Raw genomic sequence first — 22,896 nt, 5'->3', positions numbered from 1 at the left:
ACAAATAGGTTTAGAAATTTCTTAACTTACTTACCTTAAAATCTCAGCTCAGAAAGACTAAAATCTTCAAATCATCAAGACTAGCCTAATCATACCCGAGAGCTCGACCCTTCTGTCTTTTCTTCAGTCTTTAGCCTGATTCCTTTGTGCTTCTTCTCTGGTAGCCCTGCCTTGAAAACTAGACACTCAAAGCTTTCGCATGGCTTTAGAATCACCTAAAACGCACGAGTAGTTTGGGAGCACTCTTCATTCCAAGTTGATGCTACTTCATGATCTTACTGTCTGATAGCATCTCCACCTCTTGGAACCACTTGATCAATGCATGGTTGTGCTACCAATGCATGCTCTTCATGATCAATGCAAAGCTTCTTCTGAATTTTTCTTCAAACTCTCTTCCAAATTTCCTTTGAAGAGAGAATTTGTGTTATGATCCGAAGTGAAGCCTTAAGGTGGTATTTATAGGCCTTTAGCAACCGATCCTCATCATCTCTTAAGGCTCCAATGCATGACACCTCCTACTTAGGAACTTTTGGAGTGTCTTCACCTTGCTTTGCCACTACTTACTTCCATGCCACTTCCTACTTGCATGATGTTACGTCCTCCTCCTCATGCACAAGTTCTCTTTGCATGCCTTAATATTCATCCACCTCCTTCTAGCTTAAGCTCAAACTCCTCATAGTTTAGCCACTTGTCTGGATGAATTTCTAACTCAGCCTTGCTCTCCAAGTTCCCCTTGTCATCGCATCCTTCCAATTACATGACCGCATGCTTACTTGATCGCATGACTTGATCATCACATCACCCTTCTTTATACCACACTAACCTCAAATGCCCTAACCATCACATGGTACCAACCTGGTCCCATCGCATGGTTGCAAGCTTTCCAACGCCTATCCCTTTGTTGGTCGCCTCCTTGGTCATCATTCAACCATCGATCGACCTATTTGTCCATGTATGACATCATCGCATGCCAAACCTTGGGAAGCTAGGTCTCAAGCCAATGCTTCATGGTTTGTCTTATCGCATGCCCTCACCGCATGCCTACTACCATTGTGCCTTTGCATTAATGCCCAAGGCTTGACTTGCCATCGCCTAACCTCTTGCTAACGCATACCTTCATGATCGACACAAGCATGCCCTTATTGCTTGCCAATGCCCATAGCAGCATGCACAAGACCAATGCACTCACCACCTAACCTCGCAAGCCTTATGTGTCGCAAGCCCCATCAACGTATAGACACTACATTATACGCCCATCATGGCTTGGCCCATCGCATAGCTTCATCGTATAGCTCTTGCGCGCACTGCATGCCAATCATGGTTTGGCCCATCGCATAGCTCTAGCACGCATCGAGTAGCCAGCGCCTTGCGCTCAGTGCTGAACAATAGACAACACGCATGCCGAACCTCATCGCTTAGCTTTGCGCTTATCGTCTAGCGCCTATGTTCATTGTCTAGCATCTATGCTCATCATCTAGCGCTATTGTCTAGCACTATTGTGCAACCTCACAAGTAGCTATGCGAAGGCAGCTATGTGATCACCCCTGGGCATGCTCCAATGCCCAGCGCCCTTGCTTCACGCACAACCGAATGCATTTTTGCTCGCACCTGGCCCATCCTGCTTGCTCACGTAGCCTCTTGTCATCCTAACACATGAGCAGCCTTTGTCATGCCAATGCTTGGATAACGCCTCATGCCAACGCTCGGCCAACATGTGTCCATCATGGTTTGACCCATTGTTTAGTGTCTTGGCTGCACACCCTATACCAACACATGGTGCCCTCATGCGTCTACCACTTAAGCCAACATGACACCCTCCAATGTCAAGACCAACACATAACCAACTTTTACCATGCGCCCATGCCTCACAAGCTTCAATGCATGGTTGTCCTAGCTTTAACACTTAGCTAAATTTCCACCTGTTAAGCTCCAACTCAAAGCTAGTCAAACGTTTACTCCAATACTTAGAATTTTTATTCCCCTCAACATAAGATTTAACTTATACTTGATTTATTTTCTTAATTACTTACTTAAGTAGGGAAATTGGGATCCGGGTTTCATACCTTTCGAGTTATGAAGGGGGCGTAAACCTAGTTTACGTTACTTTAGAATCTGGGGTTTTTCGCACATGTGCTAGTGACAAATCTTAAGAAACTGGAACCTCATTCAAGGTTATGCTAATTTGTTGGTTGCCCTAAGGAAACGAGAGGTGGTCAATTCTACGACTCTCAAGAAAACAAGCTATTTGTATCAACAATCGCTACATTCTTAGAGGAAGACCACATGAGAGATCATAAACCACGAAGAAAATTAATATTAAATGAAGCTACAAAATAATCAACAAGGGGTTGTTGATGCAACTGGTCATTCATCAAGTGTTAATAAAGAAGCTAGCACTTCAAGTCAATCTCGTCCTTCTCAATTGTTGAGAGTGCCTCAACGCAGTGAGAGGATCATATTACAACCTCTGTTACTTGGGTTTAACTGAAATAGGTTGTCATACCAGATAATGCCGTTAAGGATCCATTGTCCTATAAATAAGTGATGAATGACATAGACAAGAACCAATGGGTCAAAGCCATGAACCTTGAAGTGGAGTCTACATACTTCAATTCAATATGAGAACTTGTAGATCTACTTGAAGGGGTTAAACCCATAGGGCATAAATGGATCTATAAAAGTGATAACGAGTAGAAATGCACGTTATTATTGTGCTAAGTTATTAAACAATGAAGGTTTGCGTTGATAAAATATATATAATTGCGTCCAAAAAGCATTAAGTTCATAATATTGTGGTCGCAGGCGTCCATCGCATGAAAACAGTTAACTTATGTATTTTTGTGCAGAATATGCACGCAAGGGAAAAATGTGATCACAAGAAATCAACGATCGAATGCAGCATTACCGCAAGGCTTTGCGGTGATTTGCGCTCGCAAATATCTGCTCAAGAAGGATTGTCACATAGAGCTGGCACAACTTGGTGGGCGCATCTGGGTGAAAAGCATAATAAATCACGATGGGACAGAAAGCTGATGACGGTCGATTCCGAATTAAGTTGACAAGCTGCTAACGAACTACTGTAACAAGTACACTCAACTTTTCGATGACAAATATTTGACACATCAGACAGAGAATTAATGTCATCCCATCAGTGCAATCATAAAAGAGAAGCAGCCTTTCACCCCGAAGCTCTATAAATTCCGAAGGCAACCTTCAGTGAAGGAGTTCGGACAGTTAGATAATTTTCCCTTAGATAGAATTAGCCTTGCTCTTAGTTTTTTTACTTCGAAGGCGGAGCGAGAGAAGGGAAGAGACACCGGAAGATCGCTCTGGTCAGCTCGAGAGAGAACCCAAAGGCGTAGAAAAGCAAAGAGAGGGCCAACTCTCGTGAGAGCGAGACTATCTTTTAAACAGAGTAGAGAAGAAAGGTGTAAAAAGCCTTGGGAAACAAGAGATTGCTACCAGGCTCTTTATTTTCATTTCGAATTGTTATTTTTTATTTCAACTCTATATCTATAAAATGGAACTTTCTTATCTACATCTATTCACTCTCTTAAAAGCATGCATGAGCAGCTAAATCTATCGAGTGGTTCAGAAGAACTAAGCTAACATGACCTAGGATCTTCATTGCATGCGATTGTCTTGTCTTATGTTGCACCCAACACCCCTTTAGAGCTACTCGAGAGAGAGTCTAAAGAAAGAACCTAAGACTTGAGAGAGCTAAGTTAGAATCTAGACACGAGAGAGCAAGATTAGATCTGCATAAGCAAGAGATAGGGACTTAGAGATAAGCTCTGTTTGCCAACATGCATCGCATGCACCCTAGAGATAGGTTACGATATTATATGGTCGCCTTGTTTGTGTGTGTGTCATTTTTCTTCGCATAAACAAGAATAGAGGCTTATGTGTAGGTCCTATAGTCGCATATATCACATGCTTCTAGAACTAGAAACCGTAGCATTTGCGTTGAGAGATGATTTGCTATTGTATCTGTGTTGCGTGATCGCATAACATGAACGCATCCTAGGAAGTGTTAGCTGAACCCCTTCTTAACCCGTTCCCTAACTATTCATTGCATCTTCAGTATTATCAACTCTTATTTTAACTCTGCCGCATACTTTTTATTACCGCAAACAACAACCCAAAAACAACTCTTGATTTATTGGTTACTGCAAAGTCGTCTTAAAAATTATCACCGCATACCGTTTTCCTTCGTCCCGGAGTTCGACCCTGGACTTGCCAGAAAACTCAGTAGGATTTCTACTTGGATTCTATTGAGAAAACTTGTTGCACAATGCATTCCCATCACAACAATTCATTTCATAAAATAACGCACCAAGTTTTTGGTGCCATTGCCGGGGACTTCGGCAATTCAGTGTGCTAACGATAATTTTTTTGATTACTTTGCAGCTCTCAATCTCTGGCGAATTACGTCCCAAAGATTGAGAGGACGTTTCGATAAAGATTGAAAGATAACCGCCAACAACAATAACCAAATAAAGACGACATGGCGAAGCAACCTGGAAACGGAGCACCAATGAAAACAATGTCATGGCGAATCCAATCCTACTGGCAAACGATCGCAATATGCCCATTCGGGACTATGCATCGCCCAACCTCTACGATTTCTCCCCAGGAATCATGAGGCCTACTCTTGATGGATCTTGATTCGAAATGAATCCGGTGATGCTGCAGATGATCCAGACTGCTGAGCAATTTGAAGGAAGGCGTGGTGAGGACCTGCATGCCCACCTCCGGAGCTTTATAGAAATCAGCAACACTTTTGTGTTCCCAAATATCTTTACCGAAGAATTTCGATTAACTTTGTTTCTATTTTCTCTGTGTGATCAGGCACGAAAATGGGCATACTTTCTCGAACCGAGGGAGATTACTTCTTGGGAATAGGTCGTATAGAAGTTTATGAAGAAATATTTCCCACCAAATGAGAATGCCAGGAGAAGAAAATTAATAACCAATTTTGAACAAGAATGGACGAATCGCTCAGTGATGTTTGGGCGAGGTTTAAGAGGCTGGTAAGGGACTGTCCACACAACGGATTATCAGACTGCTTGCAAATAGAGATCTTTTTATCATGGATTAAACCCTGCTTCGCAGAATGCTGCCAATGCGGTAGCCGCTGGAGGTCTGCTAGACAAAATGTATGACAAGGCCAAGAACATTCTTGATCGCATCTGTAAAAATTACGAGGACTGAAGAGAGAGCGGTCAGATATTGAGAATAAAGGATAATGACGCAAACAATGGTGCCATCGCATCACTTCAGAGTCAGGTGACTGCGATGATGAACTTGATACAGGGAATCGCAATCAACAGCCCGACACCGCATAGTGGGTAAGTGAATGCAATCAATCAGACTATCGTAAGGTGTTCGACTTGCGATGAAGGACACGCAATGGAGGAATGCTCGCAAAACCCACAGTCTATTTATTTTGTGAAGAATAATCCATTCTCTAACACGTACAACCTTGGGTGGAGAAACCACCCCAACTTTGCGTGGAAAAATCAGCAGCAAAATTTCCAATCAGTGGCGCAAAAAGAAAGGTCACCCGGATTTTTCCCGCGAAATAACGGCCAGACGAGTAATCAAGCCAGAAGCTCACAGACGCCACAATCTTCCTCCTTGGAAATTTTGTTGAAGCAATATATTGAGAAGAACAAAACTGTGCTTCAAAACCAAGCGACGTCTATCCGTAACTTGGAACTACAAATGGGCTAAATTGCGAGCGAGCTCAAGAACAGACCGCAAGGGGCCCTGTTGAGTACAACTGAACTCCCACGCAACCCAGGGGGTACGAGTAAAGGGCAGTGTCAAGTGGTGACATTGCGGAGTGGAAAGACTGTGGTAGGGGAGAAGAAGAAGCCTAGTCGGACTGCTCCAATTGTGCTGGAACCTGAGATTACGGTGACTCGAGAAGAAGAAGGAGAAAAAGAAGCAATAGAGCCAGAGATTGCGTCCACCTCAATGCCAAAAGAACAAGGGACTATGAGAGTATAGTTGCCACCTTTCCCACAAAGACTCAGAAAGAAGAAGAATGACGAGGTACAATACCAACGCTTCATGACTATGTTAAAGCAATTGCATATTAATATTCCATTCACTGAAGCGATTGAGGAGATACCTGCATATGCGAAGTTTCTAAAGGATATGGTGACCAAGAAGAGAGGCACTGGTAAGTTTGCCATGGTGGCTTTGACGCAGAGCTCCAAATCTATAATCCCACCGAAGATGCGCGATCCTGGGAGTTTTACTATACCTTGCTCCATTGGAGGATTGTACATCGAGAAAGCGCTGTGTGATCTTGGAACCAGTATCAACTTGCACCCATGACAGTGACTCTCCAATTATTTGATAGATCTCTGGTGCATCCAAAAGGGAAGGTGAAGAACGTGTTGGTTACAATCAACAAATTTATATTACTAGCTGACTTCATCATCTTGGACTACGAAGTCGACAAGGATATGCCCATCATCCTGGGGCGACCATTTTTATCAACCGATCGTGCCCAGATTGATGTGCACAAACGAGAGATCACCTTGAGCGTGAATGGACAGAAGCTCAAGTTTGACATTATCCGTGCCATGAATTATCCTGACGAAGAGGGCCTGAATGAATCTGACGACGAAAAGAGTTTGAATGAAGAAGAAAAGCCTGAAGATGAAAATGAAGATAAGGATGCGATCACGCCTGAAGATGAAAACGAAGATAAGGATGCGATCGCATCCATTGTTGCATGCAATGCGATCATAGAAAAAACAAACAAGGATGATGAGATGATCGCAACCCAAAAAGAAGAGCCGACAATAAATGAAGAAAGAAAACAATGCAACCGTCCTTAAAACAACCACCAATAATAGAGTTGAAGACCCTGCCCAACCACCTAAAGTATGCATTTCTGGGGCAGAATAAAAAGTTACCGGTAATCATTTCCTCTTAACTTAATGATGACCAAGAGAATGCGCTGCTGAGCATTCTAAGAAAATATGTGCGAGCAATTGGCTGGTGCTCACAGACATTCGAGGAATTAGCCCCACATACTGTATGCATAGAATTCGTCTCGAAGAAAACCACAAAGGATCGATCGAACATCAGCGTAGACTCAACCCTGCGATGAAAGAGGTCGTAAAGAAAGAGATAATCAAGTGGTTGGATGCGGACATCATCTATCCGATAGCAGACAGCAGGTGGGTCAGCCCCGTGTAGTGCGTGCCGAAAAAAGGTGGGATGACAGTAGTCCCCAACGCAAATAACGAGTTGATACTGCAAAGAACCGTTACCGGATGGCGTATTTGCATGGACTCCTGCAAGCTGAATGCGGCAACGAAGAAAGATCATTTCACTTTACCTTTCATTGACCAAATACTAGATCGTCTAACTGAAAATGACTTCTACTGCTTTTTGGATGTGTATGCCGGTTATAATCAGATCATGATTGCTCCCGAAGATCAAGACAAGACCACATTCACCTGCCCGTATGGAACTTTCGCTTTCCGCCATATGTCATTCGGCCTCTACAATGCGTTGAGCACTTTCCAAAGGTGCATAATGGCCATCTTTTCATAATATTTTGAAGATTCTAAAGAAATATTTATGGACGACTTCTCTGTATATGGGCACACATACGAAGTCTGTCTTGCCAACTTGGAGAAGATATTGAAAAGATGTGAGAAGACGAACCTCGTACTTAACTGGGAGAAATGTCATTTCATGGTGAAGGAGGGCATTGTGCTAGGGCATAAGGTATCTAGGGACGGATTGGAGGTGGACAAGGCAAAAATTGAAGCAATTGAGAAGCTCCCATCTCCGACAAATGTAAAGGTTGTAAGGAGTTTCTTAGGGCATGCCAGATTTTATAGACGTTTTGTCAAGGTCTTTTCAAAGATAGCACGACCGCTGAGTGCGTTGACGGAGGTTGATAGAAAATTTGACTTTGATGACAATTGCCTCAACGCATTCAGGATTTTGAAGAACACATTGACGACCGCGCCCTTGTTGATCGCACCAGATTGGACACTTCCCTTTGAATTAATGTGTGATGCAAGTGGGTATGCGATGGGAGCAGTGCCGGCACAGAAGAGAAAAACAATATTACATCCCATCACATATGCGAATAAGACTTTGAATCCTGTTCAAACAAACTACATCACCACAGAAAAAGAGCTGCTTGCAGTAATTTTTGCATTGGAAAAATTTAGAGCATATTTGTTGGGAACAAAAGTACTCATCCATACTGACCATTCAACGATAAAATATTTGATGACAAAGAAGGACGCAAAGCAGAGGTTGATTAGATGGGTTCTCCTCCTCCAGGAATTCGATATAGAAATAATTGATCGCAAGGGGACGGAGAACCAAGTTGCAGATCACTTATCCAGATTGAAAAATCCAGAGGTTGACCGCAATCAGTCAGAGGTGAGTGCGGTGTTCCCAAAAGAGCAACTATTTCATATTGAAGAATTTCCATGGTACGCAGGCGTGGTAAATTATCTGGTTTGCGAGCAATTTGCCGAAGATTACACCGACCACTAAAAGAGGCGGCTCAAGCATGAATATATAGACTAATGATGAGTAATGAATAACGAGGACAAGTTATAGGTGGAAAATGACCCCCACACCACAACCAACTTTCAGAAAAATTGAACCATTCATAACTAATCAAAAAGGGGAAAAAAGTAAAATTATTTCAAATAGTAAAATTATTGAAAATATTTACAAGATATAGCAAAATTTTAGAATTATCAATGATAGATACTAATAGAATTTTATCAATGTCTATCAACATCTATCATTAATAGTTTTAAAATTTTGGTATATCTTGTAAATATTTGGATCATTTTTCTATATTTAGAAACAACCAGAAAAAAAATTACATTATCACACTTTGAAGAAATTTATTCAAAGAGACGGACGATAACATAGTTGACAATTTTAGACTGTTAGAGATGGGAGAGAATCTAAAAATTATAGTTTAACCCCACATCCATAAATGCCAACCGTTTAGAAGGATGATAATCAAATTGCCACATGTTAAGGATATATTTGGAATTATTTTGAGATGGTTAAAATTACTTTATTTCTTGTCAAAATCACTTTTCATTAAAGTGATGATAATTGACATGAGCTAAAATTGATTTTAGAAGAATTAGTTGATAAATGATTTTTGTTAAATGATTGATGGGGAATCAGTCTCAAAATGGTTATCTAATTCAGTTTTTGTTAAAATATTGTTGGTTAGCTATTTGTGAAATCATTTTTTAGTTTTAAATACTGGAGCAAAAGATGACCGACATTATCTATCATTAAATTGTAAACAAACAATTATATATTTTGAATTTTCTTTCGATATATTATAAACATTCACCTTACTCAATATATCATCTATGCGTATAAGAATTTAACAATAAAATAAATAAATATAGATATTTACCATAATTATTTAGTTAAATAATAATTTCTCAAATAGAAAAATACAATTGGGTAACTATAAATTCACTTTTAGAACCAAACATAATAATTTAAAATCACTTTTAAATATTTGAAGGGTGTGCTGGAATACATTTTAAAGTGCTTGATTTAAAAAATAAGTTATTTTGGAATAAATTAGGATATTTGACAACTACTCAAAATCATTTTTCAAATGTATTTTAATCAATTTTTATCAAATGTGTTAAAATAAAAATGAATTTTTTGAACAATATATATATATATTTTTTTTGAAATCAATCCAAGCGAGCTAAAAAACCACCCTAAAAAGTTGAACCAAACATAAACTTGATTGTTTAAAAATCAATTTTACAGAATCAATTATACCTAGATCTCTTTTTCTAAAATCACTACTCCAACTATCACTCCAAATACACCCTAAATAACATTTTTACATTTTGCTCCAACTTACCAAAAAATTCAATTAAGTTATTTTCATTAGGTCTTCTTTTTAGTTTGCATCCCTATAGGATTTGATCTGGAGACATTTGAGGCAAAGTTATCATAAGACTATAATAACTACCTATTGTTACAGTAAATACTATTTCAAAATCTTTAATTAACTACAATCAACACTATTTCAAGACTTTCATTTACTACAATATATTTATTATTTGCTACAATTTTTACTATTATAAATTTATCATTTTTTTTATTATTTGCTCCAATATTTACTATTTCCTTCTCAAACTAAAATAGTTAAAATATACTATTATAATCTAAATTAAAATAATCTACAACTTAAACACAAATTATTATAACCCAACTATAATAACCTAAGACTATAATAACTAACTTCTTGCCTCAAATGCCTTCTAAAAGATGCATAAGATGAAGGTGGTTTCTGGTTCTCAAAGAATTTTTTTTTAAAAAATTTAAACTTCTTTTCAATCCTTCCAAGTATATCTTAAAAGTGTTTTAATTATAAGTTCAAAAAACTTTTACTAAATATATGTTTTATTCTTAGGCGTTTGAAACAAAGAGTGAAGTTGTGAAGTCCTAGATTACAGTGCAATGAATTAATAAATTATAAAATTAATGTTTTTTTAGTCGCAAACCCCACAATATCCCTAGACCAAAAAATAAATAATATAGATAGAAAAAAAATATTTTTTTATTACAAAGTCAAACATCACACAAAATGTGAAAAGTGCTTTTAGGCACTGTGAAGAGGACAAAGATGAGCAAGGAAAGAGGGGAATTTGTTTTCTTTCCTCATTTATCACTCTGAAATAATTGAGTTCCTACGATACAAAGGCTATAAGTAAAAATGTAATGAACTAACAAATTCCACATAACAAGTATTGCCTATCTCCTTTGGAAGTTAAGGAATTTGATTCCATAGGCAAACACAAAGAAGAAGATGAGAACCCAGACAACATGAGTTGCGACGACAACTGGGATGAAGTCGTGGTCGTACCCGAACCCTTCTTTAAGGAACATCTTTAATCCTACATTACCAAATCCTGGTATCTGAACAAGATTGTCTCTGTCACCAACTTGAGAAGCTATAATTCCATATATAGTCCAAGCCACAGGATTAGCCCAATAATACCATCTCCACCAAATGGGGATTACCTACAAGTGTTGGTTTAACCATGAGTTCGAGAAATTAAAAAAAGGATCGAAGATCGAAATATCAAATTTGGACGTCATTTACCGGTCGAGGAATGAGAAAACCAGCGAACAAGTTCCAAAAGCCAATAAAGAAGGACACGACAATGGCTGCAATGTGGTGGTTTGGAGTCAATGCTACAACCATCATCCCATACAGAGTGAAGTATGTGAAACACATCAAACCTAAGTAACAGAACAGCAGAAACTTCCCCAATTTCCACTCAAATCCAATCATGCTATAAATAATGAGACTATAAATTACAGATTGAACAGAAACATAGATAGTCTCAATTGCCACCTGCAAACAAAAAAAAAGGGGGTTTAATCTTTAGTTAGATTATATTCATCTTAAACTTAATCTACCATCTAGTTATGATTAACATGGTAGGAGTTTTTACATAAAACCTTAGTAGTATAATCTTCACCTTCTTATTTCATATAATGTACTACATGTTGGATCTCATGTTGCCCACACTTGAGCAAGAGTTAAAAATATATTAAAAAGATTGAACGGTAGGATTTGGACAAAATCTTAGAACTTAGAAGAAAGCAATCTTACAATGAAAGATTTAAGAAAGTGATAAGCTCCAAGTACTAGTCTATAGCTTTGATTTCAAAGTTATCCTAATTATAAACACTTTTAGCTATGTGAGAGGTATAAGCTAAGTAAATTCTTGTATTTTTTATTTTAATTGATTTTTTTTAATTCATCTGTTATTTTTATGCTTATTTTTGTTATAGTAATGAGAGATTTTTTCACAACATAAACTTACCTAGTTTATTCAATTAAGATTAAGTTTTTGGGTCTAGTGGTGATTTGTGAAGGGGTGAATAACTTTTGTCACCTGAGCAAATGCATACGGCAAGGCGGAATACATTCCGGCAGCTCTTTCTCGATAGAAAGCCGTTCTTTCGATAGCAACCACAGACTGCACAGATGAAGCATTGGTAGCTCCAAGGAATATGACAGCAGAATATATAGCACCAATAACATTCAACACATCTTGTTGCTTGGTTCTGTTGAAGTACAGAAACGACACAAACATTTAAAAAACATCAATAAAATAGTAGGATGTCACAGACAAACAAAATTAAATAGGCCAGTGAAGAAACCTTACAATTTTTGTCCCTTGTTCCAGAAAATTAGACCAAATAAGGTTCCAATAACTATTGTAATGAAGAAGCGTATGGCATTGTATTGAGTGTGTCTCCAATAAGATTGATGTTGTTTCCAGAAGCAAGCTTTGCATTGAAAGAAAAACGATTGCGAGTATTCGGTTGGGAAGTGTAGGTCTTTGGACCCTGGAGCTGGAGTACTAAGCTCCATTATAAGTTCTTGGTTCCTCCTGAAGTAATAATTTACCATGCTAAGAAAAAAAAAAATAGAAACTCGAGCTGATATGTGGACTTAAAGCACAATCATACATACCGATAAACAGGAGATTTAGCAAAAGTATCAGCAAAATCAATATCTAGTTGAGCCTCCATTGGAGGAGCAGTAACCTCAAGCATCCATGTAGCAGGATTCTGACCATTTTCAATCTTTGGAATCCCTGGAATAGCCTACCATCAAACAGCCACCAAAATCAAGCACTTGAGTAGATAATGAAAACACACACATTACACATACATAACATATTAGAGAAACACGGGATTCCATCTCAAAGCCACATAGCAACAAGAGGAATAACTCATGTATCTTATAAAGATTGTGAGGTCTCTTCATCTTTCCGATGTGGGATCTTCAACATGTATCCTTCAAGATGGTGCACTTCTTTAGGTTTACCATTCTTAGGACATGTTCGAATTTTGGATCGATTACCCACTTGGACTTCATGGGCTATGATACCATATCAGATAAACATCAAGTTCTATCTCAAAACCAATTGATAATGAGAGGAGTAATCTATGTGTTTTATAAAAAAATGTGAAGTCTTTTCATTTTTTTGATGTAAGATCCTCATATAACAATCAAAACATATATACTCACCTCAAAATATTCAATGAGTTTGCAAGATCGCTCACCAAGAGGTCCGGCATAAATCATTTGTCCACCACGTTTCATGAGCAATAACTACATTATGCATTTAAGTTTAGAGAACTAGAAATGGCGTAGCGATAAACAATCATTTAGACTGTTCAATGGTACCTCATCAAAAGCTTCAAAAATGTCTATGCTTGGTTGGTGAATTGTGCATACAACGGTTCTCCCAGTATCGACTGTATTTCGCACGGTACGCATAACAATGGCAGCAGATCTAGCATCAAGACCAGAAGTTGGTTCGTCCATGAATATAATCGATGGATTAGCAACCAACTCCACTGCTATTGTCAATCTCTTCCTTTGTTCTGTTGATAGACCATCTACTCCTGGAAGCCCCACTAAAGCATCTCTCAATCTATCTAGTTCTATTAGTTCCATAACTTCTTCCACAAACATCTACATCAATGAAGAATAGTCATTCAGTAATACTTCAATAACATTCTGATCAACTGGAAGCATAAAACTGCAAGAGTTTCTAGTGGGAAAATATACCTTTCTTGTTTTGGTATCAACATTAGAGGAAAGCCGGAGCCAAGCAGAAAACAGGAGAGACTCATAGACAGTGACGTGAGGCGAATGAATATCAGTTTGTTCACAATAGCCACTTACTCGAGCAAAGGTTGATTGCTTCTTTGGATAACCAGAGATGTATATACTTCCTTCGATATAACCACTGGTCTTTCTCCCAGCTAATACATCTAGGAGAGTAGTTTTCCCAGCACCACTAACACCCACAAGAGCTGTTAATATCCCTGGTCGAAAAGCTCCACTAACATCTTCTAAAAGTTGAAGACGATCTTTCTCAATCCCATGCATCTTCATTTCCTAAATTGGAAGACGTTGAGATAGTTTTAACGGGTTCAAAACAACATTCATACAAAACCTTAGAGCTTGTTTAGAATGATTTTCTAAGTGCTTAGAAAAGAGTTCTTAAGTGCAGAAAAAAATATCTTTAAACACTTGGAAAGCCAATCTAAATACTTACAAACTTAAGTTAACTTACAGTAGGCGTATCCACGTAATAGTTAACATGGTTGAATGCAAGTGAAAGTGGCTGGAAAGGCAAAACCATTCCTCTCCTTTGCAATTGATCTGAATCAGTAGCTATTTCTGAAGATTTGATAATTTTGATTGTTAGTGCCTATGATTATTCTTTCAAAAATATCATAGTGCTAATTAAAGAAAGGATTACTAGAAGTCCAAAAGAACTTCGATAATGCAAATTCCTCTTTCGAAACTCGAAACTCAAACCTTGTGCATTGGACCTATTCTTTTTTGTTTTCTTCTTGTCTTCATTCATGCTAATGAAAGCCTTTACATCAATAAGCGCTGAAAATAGATTCAAAAGGATCAGTACCGTTACGACGATAATGATAATAATAATAATAATCATCATCGTCATCATTTAAATGGGCACATCAAATTATATTCTTGAATAAATGAAGGGTTGAGATGATTTACGATTCAAGTAAGTCAAAGCTATTGTAAATAGAAGGTTGAAGAGAAGATTAAAGCCGAAAAGTGCAGCAATGCAGATCCAGTACCAACGTTCTTCCTTAAAGAAACCCCTACTAGCAAGGATCACTTTCCCAACTGTAGGTTCATTAATCCTACTATCTGTATTTTTCTGCATTAGGCAAAGCTAGCTTTTGAGTTATTATGATGGAAAAAAGAACAGATACCTAAATTTAATATAATTTCCAATCATTTATCCACAATCGTTATTCAAGCTAAGATTTACCGTGCTCCATCTGTCGTCTAGAAACTCATTGATGACAATGGCATTTTGTCCATACATCATGGGAGACATATAAAAGCCCCAAATCATCCATGGACCAATGTTATCTAATGAGCACAGAAGGAAACCAAAAGTTGGCAAACAAAAATATTAGCATCGCTACTAAAGTAACATGTTTTAGAGTTACAATTTAGCCATAATCAAAGGAGAATAATCACTTACCTTTATCAATAATGAAACCTCCCAGCAACAAAACTACTAAAAGAGCAAAGGTGCCCAAAGTAGTTGCTACAACTAGCGTTCTTCCAACTGCAGCCATAAGTCGAAATAGTGATAGAGCTGTTTGATGAGTGGCAAAGAAGGCCAAAAATTGCTTGAAGAACCTAGAGAATCAATAGACAGGTAAATAAAGATTGTTTTTGTTAACAAATGAAAAAGAAGGAAAGGAAATATATTTACCTACTAGGAGCAGGAGCAAACCCAATCGTGTAATAAGTTAGAAGAGTCCATATTCCTGATTCTACGAGAGATAGAGGAATTCTGAGGAGAAAAATAGGCAAGCTGAATGCCCAAGCAGGATAGAACAAGAAATCCCTCTGTCTAAAGAACACTGGGAACCTGAAAATAGTGAGAGCCAATTCTGCAATTCCATTAAACATGACATTCACGAGACTAAAAAACAAGGCTCCAATGAACTTGTTTCCACCAATTACGGTGCCCACTTTCATTTCAGTCCTTAAAAACACAGTCATAGCAATGATGGACATGATGGTGATCTGGACCGTCTTGAAAACGTAGACAAATGCATTTCGTTTCATTATCAGTATTTCTCTTGAATAGCATGCCTTGAATAACTCCCAGCTTGATAAACCATATTTCTCTGTGACTAATGCAGCTGGGTGAGCTCTAGATTTGTCGTAAGGCACTTCAAGATCAGAGGCAAGTTGTTGACCAATGGTAAAAGACTTGAATCCCTGACAAAATTTAGGAACAGAAATGAATCTATATGATTTGTTTTTTTTATACCAGTATTGTTCTTGGTCCTTTTTTGATGTCACTTCTTGTAAGAAATCAGCAACTCCTTTCCTTTCTGGGCATCTAAATCCCATAAATTTAAAGAAATCAAGGACTTTTTCTCTTGGACCTTGGTACACAATTTGACCTTCGGAAAGTAGAATGATATCATCAAATAGATTAAAAGTTTCAGGAGCTGGTTGTAGCAGAGAAATGACCATTGTTATATCCATTATATGAACCATTTGCCTCATGAACTTGCATATCTGAAATGTGGTAGAACTGTCTAAGCCTGTTGATATTTCATCCATAAACATAGCCTTTGCTGGCCCTACCAGCATCTCCCCTACACATATTTTCCCCGTTCTTTTAATTAAAATTTAGGCACAAAACTGCAAAAACGACATCGAAAAGACGAAAACTGAACATGTTCTCAACCTGTAGTAAGACGTTTCTTCTGGCCTCCAGAGATTCCCCTCCTCATTTCATCACCAACTAAAATATCAGCACAAACTTCCAACCCAAGTACCTGTTCAAAATTTACTTATCGACTCATCCCAAAATATTGTCAAAATATACACTATTTGAGATAATTATAGTCACAATCCTATACCCTTGATAACATTCTGGTCTCCTTACTTTTATATATTTCATTTTATTATGCTAAATAGTACTGAAAACAAATTTAATATGGTTTTAAAAATGCAATATCATGCTAGCTTCTCAAGAATGTAGTCTTTGACTAAACTAACTGTTTAGAAGCCTCGAATATTCGGTTAAAATAGTAATCAACACTAACATGCAGACAAAAGTTGACATAGTGCGCAACTATACGACATATCAAGTTTAGCTTCTACATGATATTTGTTTAAGTATTGATATAATAAAATTTACCACAACCCATTCTAGGTTGACTGGTGATTAAACATGGTACCAGAACAAAAGATTCTATGTTCAAACTTTGTAATGTCATTTCCTCTCTAATTAATGTATATATATATATATATATATATTTTTTAATCAGAAATTACCATTAAAAAAAAATTAGAAAATACAAAACCTTGTATACAAGAGAATATTTGAGTCCAGCGAACTCACGTCGTCTCTTTAAGACAATTTTACTCACTCTAGTGCTGAGTTTTAAGAGTAATCGTCTCCTAGAATAAAACAAATTACTTTTCTTATGGAACCAGCACCTTGTCCACAAGATCCAATGAACTTTACTTAGTGGAGTAAAACAAACTTCAACAAATTTTTTAAATGGGAGAAAAGTTTTATAGGAGAAGTGCCGATGGAAAAGGTGAAAATCCAATTTGAAGAAGAGACATATTTTTAAACCAATTTTATTGTCATTCGTACAGTCATATCCCTTCTTCAAGTTGGTTAAGATTTAAAATACACAACCATTCATGAATGAATGCAACTCTAAGGATGCAACCGTACAAGAAGTTTCACATACCATTTATTCCAACAATTTCCACACAAGTAAAGGGGAGTGTTCAAGTACTAATATAATTAAATTTACCGTAATCCATCAACTTAAGCTTTTGGGTTGATTAGTGATTTAACAATTTAAATACAAACCCGTATATGGACAATGTGAAAGTAAAGGCATAGAAATGTATTAGAAAAATGAAGAGTAGTCGAAAGTGCTAACCTTGAGAACGTAATCTGTGACCAAACTTGCTTTTTGGCCTGAAACAGAGATGGCCTTCATGAAGGCATCAATCTCAGGGTCTGGTTTAATGCCTGCTTGTTTCTCTCTTCTTGTGAGCTCAGTCATAAGTTGATATCTTGTCCCAACTCCCAAGCAACGACCAGAGAAATCTAATGTCTCTCTCACTGTCATCTCTCCACAGTGAAGATCATGTTGACTGATATAAGCACAGGTTCTTTCAGGCACAAACTCATGCATTTCATGGCCACAATATGTCACTTTCCCACTTTCCTATTAACATTTTGAATATGATTAATTTTACTTTTCTGCTTCAACTTTTCATTGTGAAGCCTCTCAACTTTCTAATAGTTTGATTTAATCCCTTGGTGTTAAGAATCAACAATTAAAGATAAATAGAAAACGTAAAGTAAAAGAGATCGACACAGAGGTTTATGTAGTTCACAATGTGTTAGCTACATTCATAGGGCAAAGGGAGAACAATTTTATTAGAAAAAGTAATACATAATACAGAATTGAGGCACCTTTAGGGTTAAAGAGAGTTTCTCTAAACCCTAGGGTCATAAATGTAAATAACGTAAATATGACAAATACGTAAATAACTTAGGTTTATTCATTGTTGTTAATTCTTCTATTGATTGTTTAACATATATGAGTTTGAATCGGTTCTAAAATTTAAAACTTGATCTATCACACAGCTTTAAATATGCATAGACGTCACCAACTTGAGCATAGTTCAACTGGTTTAGGCATAAACACTCGATTAAGAGGCCAGAATTGCTTGTGCTTATGTTGGATTTTTGTTGAACAAATAATTTTTTTTAAAAAAAATACGGAAGTTACTATAATAATTTTTTTTGTATAAACTTCATAGATTAAACAAACCTTTTTAAAAGAATTAGAGACCAAGATGGAATAAACATGAAATTTAACAAGATAAACCTAAAAAAAAATCATGGTTATGATTTATTAAAAAAACATTATATATATATATATCTCAAAAAATTAAAAAAATTAAAAAAAAAATCACCGATGTAATGAATTTAAAACCTTTAAACTTTTGTCGACTTTCCCAGCAAGTGCCAACAACAAGGTAGTTTTCCCAGAGCTTGGAGGACCCAGAAGTAATGTCATCCTGAAAATGAGAAATTAATGTCAAAATTCAATAGAACAAACATCATTGAAGGAAAAACTTATAGCACTACATGGTTACCATATTCTTTTTGTTCACACTATCAATTTATCTTTACAATTTTTTTTTAATGCTAGTAGACCCCACTCTATTTTTAAATGCCGGCGTGGCAATTGGAGGTAGTATGAAAAGTTTCCCATATATTAGTAGTGATAATAATTTAAAGAGTAGATAAACTTTTTCCTCTTCTTAATACAACAATTAGGTATGAAAAATTGAGTCTACAACCTTAAGGAAAAAAGTTTGTACCAAAAAAAAAAAGTTGTTAATGGAAAGAGAAGCAAAAATTAGTATATATTTATACTAAATGAAATTTTCCATTTGTTTTCTTGAAAAAGAGACTTCAAAACCATGTAAAAAGTAGTTCTAGCTTGTTCATGTTTTTTTTTTAGTTCATGGAAAGTATTTTAGTTATTGTCAATAATTATTCAATAAATATAAAATAATGGCCATGTACACATTGACATTATAAACAAAAGATGTGTCTATATATGTCGCGTTTTTGTTAAGTAATTGATAGAAACTTGACAATAACTAAAATGGTTTAATACAAAGTTATGTTCTATAATAGAATATTTTGAAAACTTTGGAACTAAAATAAAATAAACAAGCAAACACAAACTTCTTAAAGAGAGGATAAATGCAACTCTTTTTTATTAAATACCTTAGAACTCAAGGACATAGTTGAAGTGAAGTCATTTTTAGCAAATACCTCTCAAAGACAAAATAAATTAATATTTAAAAAACTAAAGATAGGTAATATTTTTTGTTGAAATACTAATTTGAACTTTAGTCCGTCATTTTTAAATCTAATTTTAGTTTTTGAACTTTCAAATATATTAAAATTAGGTCCCTAGCTTATTATCGGTTTTTAAGATTCTTTTTTATAACTATGAAGCTTTTTAATATAAATTTTGGGAACATATAGACAATGTATTTTCTTGCCTAAAAATTTGTATTATTAGATGATTAATTTTGATAAAAACTAAATTTGAAGAACTAAATGTAAGATTGATTAAAAGTATATGAACTAAAATTGAACAACTATATAAATTCGATGACTAAAATGATATTTTATTTTTTATTTTTATTATAAAAGATATGTACCTTGAAGGTTTGATAATTCCCTCGACACCTTTAAGGATATGAATTTTTCTTTTCTTGGATGGAACCAACCCAATCAACCCAAGCAAGCTCTGTTTTTCATAACATTCAAAGCAAAAATAATTAGAACAGAACATGATTACCTGCTTGACACGTGTCTTATTCAATTTTGATAAAAGTAGACGAAAAAAAGGGTTAAAGAAGTTGGTGAAAACTTCGAGTTTTAAAGGTTCAACGCTAATAGAGGGCATTTAGGACTTTTTACCACAAAGATCCTAAAAAAAATATTTTTAAAAATGGACCCATTTTCAAAATTGAAATTGAAAGGGCCCGTTTTTATCAACTTATTACTATTCCACATGTAAAATTATTGTTCATATATTAATGATTTACTCACGTATATTTTAAAGAATAAACAAATACTATGTAGAGCTTACAATTTATTAAATTGTTGCAAACTTCCCCACCATACTTTGGTTCAAGAAAAAAACTTTATTTTGTCATTTCTTCTAAATTATTTAATAGCAACCAACCCATGCATATATTTAAGGCTAGGGAGTGCGTCCCAAATTTTGATAAAGGATTCTAGCCTTTTCCATTGAATAAGAACCTTAAATTAAAAAGTCGTTATAGTCTAAATTATTATTCTTAGGTTTTAATAGTTTGTGTCTGTGAGGTAGATTATTTTAGTTTAAGTTATAACGATATATGTTTGAGGTGTAAATTATTTTAGTTTGAGAAGGAAATAATAAACACTATAATAAATAATTAAAAAAATAATTAATATAAAACCACAAAAATTATAGTAAATGGTAAATACCGTAACAAATATGAATTTTGGAATAGCGTTGATTGGAATATAGAATAATATTTATTGTAGCAAAAGTTGGTTATTGTAGTGGATAGTTCTTATCCCAAACACACTCTTAAGGTTTCGTTTGGTAATTATTTCGTCTTTTTTAATTAAGTTTATTTCCTCGTCATTTCTTATATTGATTTACATCTTTATTAAATACAATGGTTGAAATATTAGCCAAATTTCAAAAACAAAAACAACTTTTAGAAAGTTACTTTTTTTAGTTTTCAAAATTTGACTTGATTTTTTAAATTATTGGTAAAAAATAGGTAACAAGGTATGAAATTTGGTAGTGGAAGTAGTGTTTATAGATTTCATTTTAAAAATCACAAACAAAAAAACAAAATGATTACCAAACGGAACCTTAATTTTTTATTTTTCTTTTCGAAAATTACGCAACACTATTTTCATCTCCAAATATCTTCCTTTGTTATCTTTTTTTTTTTTTTTTACTAAAAATTAAAAAAGAAAACAAACCAAATTTTGGAAAAAAAAAAGTATTTATTTTTTTTTAATTTTTGGAATTTGGCTAAGAATTCAACAATGATAAAAAAGATGCAAATCATGGTAAAAAAAGAAAATGAAATAGGCCTAATTTTCCAAAACCAAAAAAAAAAAAAAAAAGTTACCAAATGAGACCTAAAATAAATGTTATATCCAAGGGTGCCTAATTTTTTTTTAATATAACAGTAGATCAAACCTTCAATCTAAGATCAAAGAAGGTCAATTCAACCTTTAATCTTTTAAAATTCTTAATTTTACCTTTGATATATTTTTAAAAATTCTATTAAGCCAATTGATACTTTATTGCATTATCATGTTTGAGCACATGAATATACTATATAGACATGTGATTTAAAACAAATTTGAGTTTTATTTTAATTTAATTTCTTAAAAAAAATAATTTGAGAGATGGAATTAAAAGGCATGTGAACTTGTTTGTCCTCAAACTTGAGAATTAAAAGCGTATTTTTTTTTATTTATATTTTTAATTTAAACAAAAGTTGGAAGTTTATTCTTAATTTTATTTTTTTTTGGAAAATACATTTTTTAACATCAGGTTCTTGATATTGTTTTATTTAGTATGGAGTTTTAAAATGTCATATTTTTAGTCACGGAGTTGATTTTAATTTAGTCTTATACGTTTTAAAATTAATAATTTTATTTTTGAAATTTAAATTTTATTTCAATTTAATCTTTAAATTTCAAGATTTTTTATTAAAAAAATTGTTTTTGTATGAGAGAGAGAGTTGAGAATTGAAAATGTAAAAATACCTCAAAGGTGTTGAGTGTAACATTGAGCAGAGACGGCAAAGCTCTGCTCCCAACGTGAACGTCTCCTTCAACTGACAAATTCTCGAAACGAACTTCAATTTTCGGGATTTCAATCCCTACTCTGCATCAATCAAACAATGATTTCAATTTTCAATTTCAATTCCAATTCTAGAGTTCTTTCTTCTTCTTCTTCTTCTTCTTAAATCTTACCTATCCGTTCTTTCTCTCATCCGTCTCAGAAATTTCTCATTATCTTCTTCAACCACTTTCACAATCCTTTCCATCAGTTCTTTCCTCTCCACATATCCCAGCGCCGTCACATCCACCACCTCCTCAACCATTCTTCCGTTCTCCTTAACCTGCCGGATTATCCCCTTCCTCATCCGTTCGTACGTCGGAAGCCGCTCGATCGCCGCCCATCGCAACTCTTCTTCCTCTTCCTCCATCCTTCCGCTTCTCGGAAACGCCTCCCCCGGTGTCTCCCATGCCTCTCGCATGCTACTCGCGATTCGGCTCGTAGCCATGAGTTCTTATTTCTGCCTTCTTATTGAAATTCAGAAAACCCTAGAAATTGCAAATTGAACCATCAGGAAATCATTGCGCATTGATCGTCAATGGAGAAAAGAAGAGTATACGAGCATTCGGCGTATTATTTGACTCGTCTCTCCTTTTGAGTCTTCCGGCGACGTCGTTGTGTGGCTCCGCCGTAAGGCTGCGACGGTGTGAGATGAAGAAATTGAATGATGGAAGCGACAGAGGAACGTGGAGAAGAATGGAAATAGAAGAAGATTTGAATGAGAGAAAAAGAAAGAGATTCAAATCCATTTAAGTAGAACAAATCGGCTCTGTTATCTGATGACGACGCTGACATGTAGTTGAA

General features: G+C 35.7%; 2 protein-coding genes across 2 annotated transcripts in view; both read right to left on the bottom strand.

Annotated features, from left to right (window-relative positions):
* LOC120090770 (uncharacterized) overlaps positions 1-22,896 on the bottom strand; it is a 64,233-nt gene that overhangs the window by 20,062 nt on the left and 21,275 nt on the right. The gene's annotated exons all lie outside the window — the stretch shown is intronic.
* On the bottom strand, positions 10,598-22,867 carry LOC120091395 (ABC transporter G family member 34-like). The gene is made up of 20 exons (XM_090307184.1): positions 22,227-22,867; positions 22,017-22,137; positions 19,889-19,977; positions 18,640-18,724; positions 17,572-17,862; positions 16,353-16,443; positions 15,360-16,260; positions 15,123-15,283; positions 14,904-15,007; positions 14,624-14,789; positions 14,414-14,491; positions 14,166-14,272; positions 13,655-13,987; positions 13,268-13,558; positions 13,109-13,192; positions 12,548-12,681; positions 12,237-12,464; positions 11,964-12,135; positions 11,162-11,416; positions 10,598-11,079 (listed from the first exon to the last, which is right to left on the bottom strand). The coding sequence occupies exons 1-20, from the start codon at positions 22,538-22,540 to the stop codon at positions 10,810-10,812; spliced, it is 4,275 nt and encodes a 1,424-aa protein (XP_090163310.1). The 5' UTR covers positions 22,541-22,867; the 3' UTR covers positions 10,598-10,809.

Source organism: Benincasa hispida, chromosome 11, assembly GCF_027475165.1.
Source record: "Benincasa hispida cultivar pf3 chromosome 11, pf3_genome.v1.1, whole genome shotgun sequence".
Taxonomy (NCBI): domain Eukaryota; kingdom Viridiplantae; phylum Streptophyta; class Magnoliopsida; order Cucurbitales; family Cucurbitaceae; genus Benincasa; species Benincasa hispida.
This window is presented reverse-complemented; position numbering and strand designations above follow the sequence as displayed.

Bases quoted from the DNA above. Each gene is read 5' to 3' on its own strand.
- LOC120091395 (XM_090307184.1), bottom strand. From the start codon at position 22,540: ATGGCTACGAGCCGAATCGCGAGTAGCATGCGAGAGGCATGGGAGACA. The intron at 22,138-22,226 runs GTAAGATTTAAG...TGATTGATGCAG, and splicing joins ATGAGAGAAAGAACGGATAG to AGTAGGGATTGAAATCCCGA. The intron at 11,417-11,963 runs GTGACAAAAGTT...TTTTGTTTGCAG, and splicing joins TGCCGTATGCATTTGCTCAG to GTGGCAATTGAGACTATCTA.